Source organism: Colobus angolensis, unplaced genomic scaffold (assembly GCF_000951035.1).
Source record: "Colobus angolensis palliatus isolate OR3802 unplaced genomic scaffold, Cang.pa_1.0 Scaffold82, whole genome shotgun sequence".
Taxonomy (NCBI): Eukaryota; Metazoa; Chordata; class Mammalia; order Primates; family Cercopithecidae; genus Colobus; species Colobus angolensis.
The window spans coordinates 4620197-4631109 of NW_012122043.1; the positions used below are offsets into that span (position 1 = coordinate 4620197).

Genomic DNA, 10913 nt, shown 5'->3' on the forward strand with positions numbered 1-10913 from the left:
CATCCATCCATCCATCCATCCATCCATCTCTCCCTCTCCCACAATCCATCCACTCACTGAGAAACATTCAGGGAAGGCTCTCTGCTGGCCTTTTATAGACCTATCGAAACATCACTTAGAACTGGTCTGAATTACAGTGTAAAAATCACTACTCTGCATCAATGTTACCAATCAGTTGCCAATGTTACCAATCAACGTTACCAACAGGTCTGACCATGTCTGCAGGATTGTGCTTATTGGGCAGTAGGAAGACCCTGGAGCTGTGGAGTGTGAGTGAGGCCTAGAGCTAAGTCATGTTCTCCCAAACACATGGCTTCACCTGCAGGCTTATAGCATTTGCTGGTCAGCAGGCCTGACCTCATCACTGCAGGGAGGGAGGTGAGGCTCAGCCCTCATGCCCCCTCTCCTTTCTCTGCCCAGCAGGGCTCCTTCCCCACACTGAGCTCCTGGGCCTGGTCTCCCTAGCCCCACTGTCTCTCCCTGCTTTCTCCTACACACCTTGGCTTGGCCTGTGCTGTGACTGTGGCAAGTGGTTCAGGAAAGGGATCCCAGGGTTTAAAGCTAGCAGGCCCTGTGGACCATCCACCTTTCTACTCCAGGGGCTGCTGAGGGCACAGCTGGCACTGTGGAGGTCAGATCCTCTGGGCCCAGCCAGGCCTTGCTGCCCCTGGACACCCTTGCCCTGGGGTCTGCACCTTGCTCTCTGTGCCTTAGGGGTCATAGGTGTGAACAAGCAGGCATTGGTGCATTGGAGTATGCACTGTCAACTGCAACGGGGAGCAGGACTGTGGGTGCAGGGACTGGGGTGGCCTCAGAGCCACCTTCACTCTCTGCTCTGTGATGTGGGAGCTGGCCCTGCACACTGCACCTCTGGCTTGTCTGCTGCTCTGTGAGGGCTCGGCCCGCAGTGAGTGGGAAAAGGAAGAAGGAATGTTCCCCTTCCTGTGGTTTCCAGCCCCACGCCCTTGACCCTGACAGCTGGTCCAGCTTCATCACGGCCCCTGAGACAAGGGCACTAGCTGGTGGCACCCCCACCTTGGAGGGCTGTGTTCCATCCCTGGGTGGCCTCCTTGGAGCTGTCTGTTTCTATTAATCCCAGCCTCTGCCCTTTGCTCACACCCCTGGTGGTTGTGGGGGATGCAGGCATTCCTGCAGTTATGACCTCTGATACCTCAGTATCTCCTTTTCCCATTCTCCGTTAACAGCATTTGAACCAGTTCCTTATATGAAATGACCGTGTGGTTTCTGTTTTAGACATTTCCCTGACTGGCCCACCTGTGATCCCCGCAGCTCCTATCTTCATCTCTCGGGCCTGGGGCCCCTTTGCAGGAAGTTCCTCCCTTGTGCCTTTCGGTTTCAGAGGCACAAATGTCCCTATTTGATGGACTGGCTATGCTGACAGTTCCCCCCAAGTGGGGACTGTCCCCAAGTGTGGAAGAGGGCCTGGCTCTTCCACTGCCCTACCCTCAGGACAGCCCAGGACCTGGCACCTGGCAAGCATTCAGTGGATGTACTGAATCAAACACCGATGCATCTTCCAAAGCCTCCCGTGAGATGGAGACCTCATCACTGTGCACCTCCCTTCATCCACCCCCGAATGCTGCACACCCTCCTCCGTGATGTCCACACCAGCTTACAATTCTACCATCAACTGGGCCTTGGGCGGCTCTGGGTTCTCAGGCTCTGTCCTGAGCCAGCAGTGATCTTTCATATGGGTTGGAAAATTCAGTCTAATTGTCCAGCTTTCCATTTATAATACAGAGATAGAAACAGTCAACCAACTGGCAAAAACTGAAATCTGAACGAAGGACTTTATAACAAACAGCTGAGATCAGGTGTCAAGCACATGCTGTCACTGCCTGTCCTGCCTGAAGCTGTCACTGCCATTCACCGCTTTGCTGCCTATTTAGGAGTGTCTGGGAAGATGCTGGGGTGAGTCAAGGGGACCAGCAGCTTGCCTGGGCTCAGAGGGCCTCAATTTCCCCAGTGGAAGGAGAGATGGGAGAGGCAGCCTGGTGTATTCTTTAACTTGAATCTTTCTCTTAAAGATAAAAGCTATCAAGGGTTTTAAAGGGGCCTGCAGGTGCCCATGTCTGAGCTCTGGAGGTCTATTTTTACACACTCAGCGGATGCCTGCCTGGCTGGCAATGCTTCTGGGGCTCAGAAAACAGTGCCCCCAAATGCAGGCCTTAGCAGCAGCCTCAGAAGCAAAGTTTCTCTCTGACCTTCTCCTGCCCTCTTGTCTCCCAGGCCCATTCTCCCCCAAGGCCAGCATAGAAACTAGAATCCCTCTTCCACAAGGCAGGACATAGAAACTGGTATCCTTTTCTCCCAAAGTCAGCCAAAAAACATGCAAATACCACTCTGACTTTCTCTCTACTTTCTATGTAAAATCTAGCCATAAAGAAATTATCTGGCTGGGCATGTGTGGCTTATGCTTGTAATCCCAGCACTTTGGGAGGCTGAAGTGGGAGGACTGCTTGAGCCCAGGAGTTCAAAACCAGCCTGGGCAATATAGTGAGACCCCATCTCTAAAAAAAAAAAAAAAAAAGAAACTATCTGACCTTCCTTGTTTGACTTTAGGTCATAAGAGGGTCCCGCCCCATTCCTGGAGGAAAAAGGTCAAGAAGAATGTAGACAAACAGGCCTTGCTGGGTTCCCTACTCAGCCTATCAGCAGCAGGTCTGGCCTTGTGTAATCCCTTTTCACACCGCTGCCCATCCTTTCTTGAACCTAAGCGTAAAAATGGACAATTTCCATGCATCTGTGGGTCTGCATTCTGAAGGCTCCCATGTATACACGGTGAACACATTTCTATGTTTTTTGTCCAACGAATCTGCCTTTTACGAGATGATTTTTCAGTGAACTTTCAGGAAGTCAAGGTTTTTGGCTCCAAACGTGCCCAGATGACAGTGCCAGAGAGCAGACCTGGTTTTATTTTTGTTCTCTCTGGACAAGTGAGTGCCTTGAGGAGATGCATCCCAAACCAACAGGCAGAGGCCCCAAGACGTGAACTCCCCCTGCACTCAGGGATGTGGAAATGGGCTTTCCTGTCAGGGTGATGTCCCCAGTCCCCACGATGAACGTGAAGAGGAAGTATCCCGGCGTCTCAGGGGTCCTTTTAGTGTTGATCCCTTTTGTCACTCTGCACTTGGGCCAGGGGTTTGGGCGACGTTATCCTACCTATCTGATCAAGTCATGCTAAAAAAAAAAATCCAACAGATTTTCCATGTTCCTGACACAGAACAGAGATTTTCTGACCACTCTTGATAGGGAGGAGAAAACAAAAATAAAACCACATGAGTATAAAGAACTTAGTGTTGACCTCAGGCGAGGTCTGCACTGTCAGGCAAAGCCATCACCGAGGGAAACGGAAAGGCACTGGGAGGGAAGGCAGGGGGTGGGGGAACTGTGTGCTCAGCGACCAGTCCAGGGCTTTTCCCTTCCTCTCCTGGCCATCAGCCATCGAGGCTGCCTCCTGCAGAGCCTGCCAGGTCCCCTATGGAAGGCCTTGGTGAAACACCCAGCACTCTGAAGGTTCACTCAGTGAAGACCCCCAGCGCCCCACTTACTAGCTGGACAAGGTCTGCATTAGGCCCTGGCTGGGCCAGGTTTCAAAACATTAACCTTAAGCTTTTTTACCCTACTTTTCTTTCTTTTTTTTTTTTTTAAAGGCACAGCTTTCCCAGTTTTTGTGTTCCTTGCTTGCGCCCTGTTTTAATGTTGTAGTTACAGGCGCCCAGCAGGGAGGAACGCAGCCCCTGTGGGCGCTTGGGGGAGCTGCTGGGAATCCAAGTTCAAGGAACGGCTGTTTTCTGTTTTCTGTTGCCCCACAGCGTCACCTCCTGGCCCTTGGTGGTGATGATTTTGAAGTCGGCAGGTTCCGCCGGCCGTGTGAAGTCCAGCAGCTCTGGGCTGAGCTGTTGAAACACTGCATTCTGCATTCTTTGAAATAATACAGCTTCCTGAGCCCACCCCAGTCCCTAAAGACTGCCTCTGGGGTTGACATTCTCAGATGCTTGACAGCATGGCTTTTCCCAGTGTCACGTGTCGTTTCTATCCCTACGCCTGGTAGGGGTGGACTGGAGGCGGGACCAAGCTCCATCGGCTGCAGGAGGACCCTTCGGTGGGCTCCAGGCTGGCCGTGTGCATGTGGGAGGTAGGATTTGCTGCTGGGCTTCATGATCACTGTGAAGAAGCAGCCCAGGAATAGGGTGACGGCCTGTCCCCATGTCATCGGCCATTCCTAGTCACATCTGTTGTTGCAGCATGTTATCAGTAGAGCCTCCTTTTACTCTTAAAAATGCCCTGGTTTGGGTGATTTATCACACCTGCCCCCACCCTCACCCCCATCACTCAAGAAGGGCAGCCACCCTGTGCTGCTCAGTGTGCTGCTCCAGGGGTGCCTCTCCGTGGCCTCTGTCCTAAATTAAACGATGTGCTAAGATGCCTTGAAATGCCTGCAGCAGGCCCAGCGAGAGCTTGAATGCTCAAAGGGTGTCTATGCCGACTTCTGCCTCTCCAATCAAACTTGGGGCTTTAAGGGACAGGCATGAATAAGGTGTCTCTCCAGAAAGAAGGCCTGGGGGAGACGCCTGGGCTGGGGCATGGTAAGGACGTCCCAATTCAGAAGCACAGCCTCTGCCCTGGATGTGCCCAGCTGCTGGAGCCAGGCAGCTGCCTCGTGACCCTGGAGAAACTCGCCTTGCAGATGGAGTCATCCAGGACACTGAGACCCCAGACACCTGGCTTGGTGGGGGCTGGGCCTCCAAATGCTTGACCGGGCTTAGTGACAAGAGCCTTGGACTCAGGTAACAGGGACAAGGTGAGCTTTCTCAAAAACACTGTTGGTTTAGCTCCCTTCAAACTCAAACGCAGAAGACCCTCTGGCATCCTCCCACCCTCCCCGTGGAAAGATCTCTTCCAAATGCCATATGGGGGGTATTACAGGCAAAGAGGTTGTTTAGTTTAAGACGACTGCCTGGATTTCAAAGTCATTGTGAAATAAATACTTGGATTCAAAAGACGAAAACAACTGAATTGTAACAGATTTCTCTAAATCCTGACAATCACCATTCATGTGAAATGTTTGTTGAAAAGAGAGAGTCTAGGCCCCAAACCAGATGTCCCATGGAAGAAGGGCTTGGAAAACATGTAGTATTAACAAGCACCCTGGTGATTCAGTCAGCAGCTGGGTTTCGGAAACTTGGCTTTGAGTTCTCAACTTACTTTGAAGATTTGAAAACAATATAATTTCAAATATTGGCAACTTCAACAGCACCCAGGACTTCTGAGGCACTCAGACCAGGCCAGTGGGATGCAGAGTTTTGCACCTCACATAAAAAGGAACCAATTTCACAGGGCTCAGTGACTCACGCCTATAACCCCAGCACTTCGGGAGGCCGAGGTGGGTGGATTGCTTGAGCCCGGGGGTTTGAGGCCAGCCTGGGCAACATGGTGAGATGCGTCTCTATAAAAATTAAATTAAAAAAAAAAGCAGCAGAAGAGACAGAGGGGCATGTGCACACACACACACGTGCACACACACACACACATACATACACACACACGCACACTCCAAAGGAGCCTGCTTTAATATTCCTAAAATGCCTGGGAACTAAAAGCTTTTCCCACTGTCCACTCCTTACCTCCACCCTGCAGCCGCCCACGGAGGGACCGGATCACTTTGGCACTTCCGAACCTCTTGAAGCGGGCTTTCACGTGCTCATAGTACCACTCCAGTGAGCCGATCTTCACGACTCTGCAGAGACAAGCACAGGCACATGGCACCGCCTAACTGCTGAACACAAGTCTGCATAAATAACACACACACATGCACACACACACACACAAGCGTGCGCATGTGTGCATCCACCCTTCTTCAGCTAGCTTCACCGAAGGCACATGCCAGATCCAGAAACTATCAAGATCATTTTACCTCAAGGCCTGGGCTCACCTGGCCAGATGGCAGGGGTCACAGATCCAGCCCTGCTCCTCCGGGTGGACGCGGCCACAGCTTTTGCAGGTGAAGAGGCCACATTCCAGGCACTGTCTTTTGCTATTCACAAGCAGCCGGTAGGGCTGCAGGCAGTGGGTGCAGTGGGTCTCGTTCAGATGGGCAGTGTCGGAAAGCAGCTCCCTCTTGGAGCTTTCCTTCTTAATCTTGCCCTTCAACCCCCTTGGAAAAATATCAGAAACAAGAAATACATTGGGCATCTTGTTTTTGCCACAGGCTTTAAGTGTGTACATGTACATACACATACACACAGACACATACACACACACAGTAACGGTCTCCTATGCAGAAAATAGTGACCCAAAGTTGGGCAAAGGCACACAGGCATCTTTGTGTTGCGGGCTGAGCTCAAACGGGCAATTTTGGTAGGCTGGAATGGAAACACGTTAATTTCATAGAAATGACATTGCATTCAAGCATTTCTGTGGCTGTTTACAATTGTACCAGTTTTGGTTGGCAGGTCACTGCACCCTCTCCAGGGCGGTCACAGAGTCCTGAGGGCAAAGCCAGATGGTGTTTCCTGATCAAACATTTTTGGGTCTCTTCCAGCAGGGGGCAAGAGTTGAGCTCCCCCAGAGCACGGCTGAAACGGCTCGGTGTTTCCAGAGCAGGAATCATCCAGCACCCAGAAGTCTCAGGAAAACTACAGTTCTCCTAGACCATCCGAGTTTAACTAACACAGCTTCCTGGTGAACCTGCCAAGTTGAACTGATTGGAAAATGTACCCTTAGATGATAATGAACACATTTCTTTTGTTCTAGAGTTCAGAGAATGTCTGCCAAACGTAATATTTTCAGTTTCAGACGAGATAAAATTAATCCATTCTTAGTGACACAAACAAGAAGGACACTAGATGCCATTGTCTTCTGAGAACTCTGAAGTGCACTGATTTGGATGGGGACACCCAGAGTGTGGCAAAGGTGAAGAGACTGGAGACTCCCACAGGGCAGTGGGAGGCCACCTCCGGTTTCAAGTGCAATTGGCTGAACTTCACTGATTTTCCTCTCTCAGCTATTTACAAAAATATTCACTGAGATGGACACAAAATCAGGCTCTCGTCATAGCTTCAAAAACCAAGAGAAAAAGCATCAAGCAGTTGTAGGAATCTAGGGGGATACCGCCATCCACAGACTACAGTTTAGATAAAGCTGCATTGACAAGGTAAAGTCTTTGCCCCAAACAGAGGAGCACAAGTCCCTGGAACCAGATGGGAAGGGCCTCACCCCCTCCATTTCCACTCTTGCCAGCTCTGCACCAACCAGAAAACCTGGAGGCCACCCCTTCGCCGGACAGGGCTTGTCCAGCCTGTGGCCCAGGGAGTACCTCTTCTTCTGTGTCCAGGCAGAACGATACCCCAAGGCCCAGCACAGCAGGAAGAAAGACAAGGACATGTGCACTGCCCTGCACCCCAGGCCGGAGGAGTCCTCTTACATAAGAGCCCAGGAGTGTCCTGGGGCAGCAGCTGGAGGTTGATATATTTCCGGGGCCGAAATTGGGGAAAAGGATAACTGTACTGTGCTTTAGATTCTTTAAAACATAACTTCCCTTCTTCATAGCCAGAGACCAGGAAGGGAGGGCAGAGAAGACTCCATTTGGGGAGGCCAAATGACACCTGCCAGCCACTCCAGGACCTGGAGCTTCAGATCCTGAGGGGTGAATGGGGCCGGAGCACTCCATGCACTCTGTTTATTGGGTTGACCAGAAGTCACTCCTCAACAGGCAAAAGCCAGGCACGTGGCTCCAAGTTAAAGTTAGCTTCAGGAATAAAAGACCCTCCTGAATGTGACTTACCATCAAAAACAGACTTGAAACAAGTCAGCTTGGCGTGCTGAATGGGACATAAGCAAGTACGTATAGTCTCAACGAGAGGGACAGAGGAGACACGGGAGGAAACCAGGCTGAGACGGGAGCACCACCGGCTATGCTGGTGGAGATGGAGACGAACCAGTTAAGACGGAGGTGGTGAGGAATCACAACCCACAGTGGAGGGGGCAATGGGTACAACTTCTACCGTGGAATATTAGATTCCATGATTTCCAAGAGTGGTCTTCAAAGTGTGGTCCAGGGACCTCTCCTCTGGAGGTTCCTAAGATCCTTTAGGGGGCGGGTCACAAGGGCAAGGCTATTTTTGTAATAATGCTAAGACATCATTTGCCTTTTCTTTGCCCTTCGACGCCTGCACTGAAGGTGTAAAAACAATGGTGGATAAACTGCTGGGGCTTTAGCAAGAGTCAGGGCAGTGGGCCCGACGGCACTGGCAATCACTGTATCCTTCATCAAAAAAGAAAGGAGCTGGGTACAGTGGCTCACACCTGTAATCCCATCACTTTGGGAGGTCGAGGCAGGCGGATCACCTGAGGTCAGGAGTTCAAGACCAGCCGGCCAACATGGTGAAACCCCGTCTCTACTAAAAACACAAAAATTAGCCAGGCACAATGGTACACCCCTGTAATCCCTGCTACTTGGGAGGCTGAGGCAGGAGAGTTGCTGGAACCAGGGAAGCAGAGGTTGCAGTGAGCCGAGATTGCACTACTGCACTCCAGGCTGGGTGACAGAGCGAGACTCTGTCTCAAAAAAAAGAAAAGAAAAAGAAATGAGAAGAAAAAACAGTTGCATTTAAGAATCACCTTGATGAAACACTGAAAGTTATGAGTCTTTCTGAACTGTGGCCCCCGTCCATGTCTTTTGAGTATTCTGCGTGATGAGCTTGGAGGAGGACAGGAAGCTCTACCGCTGCATGTTGAAGGTGACAGATATTTCTATCAACGGGATTGGGCAATTGTTCAGACTGCAACCTGAGCTAGAAACTTTTCTTATGAAATACCGTTTTCACCTGAGAGAACAATGGGGAGACAAACCGTTTCGGCTTGGGTGCGTGGCAGATATTTTCTCAAAAATGAACAAAGTGTGACTCTCCTTCAAGGAAAAGAAGTGACAGTATTTATTGCCAGTAATGAAACGGAAGCTTTCAAGCACAAAATAGAATTTTGGAAAACATATATCGCCTGCTGTGAGCTTGACAGTTTCCAACACCAGGAGACTTTTGATGAGATCGCTGGTGAGAGTAACAGAAGTGGTTCTCTTTTGGGATGCATATGAAATGTGTCAACATTTGAGAAGTCTGCATAACTCAGTGAGCCAGAGTCTTCCAAATGATTAATGCACGGTGTTGCAAAAATCACACAGGGGTAGAAAATCCACCTCAAGTGCAAGAGAGACCAATGGGTTTTAACAAACAGGAAAGGAAAAGTTCACTAATGTGGTTTCAGATTCCACATCACAACTAATCTTTAAGAAACTACCAACTGTCTGGGCGTGGTGGCTCACGCCTGTAATTCCAGCAGTTTGGGAGGCCGAGGCAGGCAGATGACCTGAGGTCAGGAGCTCGAGACTAGCCTGGCCAACATGGTGAAACCCTGTCTCTACAAAAAATGCAAAAATTATCCAGGCATGGTGGTACGCACCTGTAGTCACAGTTACTCAGGAGGCTGAGGCAGGAGAATCACTTGAACCCAGGAGGCGGAGGTTGCAGTGAGCCGAGATTGCACCACTACACTCCATCCTGGGTGGCAGAGCAAGACTTTGCTTCAAAAAAACAAAACAAAAAAAACCCAACAACAAAAAACTACCAACTCCAACTGCCGGGTTTTCATGCTGTAACAACACATAATGTAAATTATCATCTGCAAAGGCTCATTTTTTCAATTATATATCTGGATGAGCCTAGATTTTCTTCAAATACTACAGCCCAGACAATGTGTTATCACCCACTGAATGCAGAAGCAAGTAGAGAACTTAGCTGTCTTCTATTGTTCCAGATAAGGGAGGAGACCACCCATCACATTGTCTTATGCCCAATTTCTGCCTCCGAAGAAAAAAGAAGTAAAAACTAAAAGGTAGAAATGAAATCCACAGGCAGAGAGCCTGGTGCCACACCCTCGGCCTGGTAGTTAAAGATTGACTCATGACCTAATCGGTTATGTTATCTAGAGATTCCAGACATTGTATGGAAAAGCACTGTGAACATCCCTGTCCTGTTCTGTTCCATTCTAATTACAGGTGCAGGTGCAAGCAGTCCCCAGTCATGTACCCCCTACTTGCTCATTCGATCACAACCCTCTCACATGGGCCGCCTTAGAGTTGTGAGCCCTTAAAAGGGACAGGAATTGCTTACTCGGGGAGCTCGGATTTTGGAGACGTGAGTCTGCCAATGCTCCCAGCTGAATAAAGCCCTTTCCTTCTACAATTTGGTGTCTAAGGGGTTCTTGTCTGCAGCTGTCCTGCTACACAGACATTAAAGGGATTTGCAAAAACAGAACAACACCACTGACCTTATTCACGCTCTTATTTTGGGAAAATCTCATTTTTAATAAAAACTATATTTATGTTAACATATAGGGGGTTTACAGTTATTTTAAATGAGTGAATAAATAAATATTTTTAACTCCCAGTTTTAATTTCTGATGTGGTAAATATTAATAGATATGATTCATATGAATAAAACTCTTTGGGGTTCTCAGTAATTTAGGAAATGTGAAGAGGTCCTGAGGCCCAAAGGTTTGAGAACCGCTGATTTCGAAGTCAAGTTTGCTCCCCCTCCTAGAATGCAGAAAAAAGGGACTAAGCGATAGGAGAGAGGGGGGAGATGATGGCAAAGGCAGAGAAAGTGAGCCCCTGGCGGAGACAGAGCCCTGGAGACAGGGATGCGTGGGGTGGAAGGGAAGTGCTGTCCTTGTCCTCAGGGCAGGGGACCCACACTACTGTCCTTTGCAGTCCCATCTCCGGGGGAGCCCTGGGACACACAGCCAGAGCTGTGACTGGTGGGGCAGAACAGAGCCGAGGGGAGACTCCTGTCCTCAAGGGAGGCCCAGCAGCCTCTGAGGAAAGGGTGCATACA

The 10913-nt window shown here is 49.8% G+C and overlaps 1 protein-coding gene across 4 annotated transcripts in view; it reads right to left on the reverse strand.

The window, feature by feature from the left end:
- MLPH (melanophilin) overlaps window positions 1–10913 on the reverse strand; it is a 74037-nt gene that overhangs the window by 42875 nt on the left and 20249 nt on the right. For all 4 annotated transcript variants that reach the window (XM_011929610.1, XM_011929609.1, XM_011929608.1 and 1 more), the window contains 2 exons: window positions 5957–6178; window positions 5649–5761 (listed from right to left, as the gene is read on the reverse strand). In XM_011929610.1, the coding sequence (XP_011785000.1) occupies window positions 5649–5761; window positions 5957–6178 (335 nt within the window). The remainder of the gene's footprint in view (window positions 1–5648; window positions 5762–5956; window positions 6179–10913) is intronic.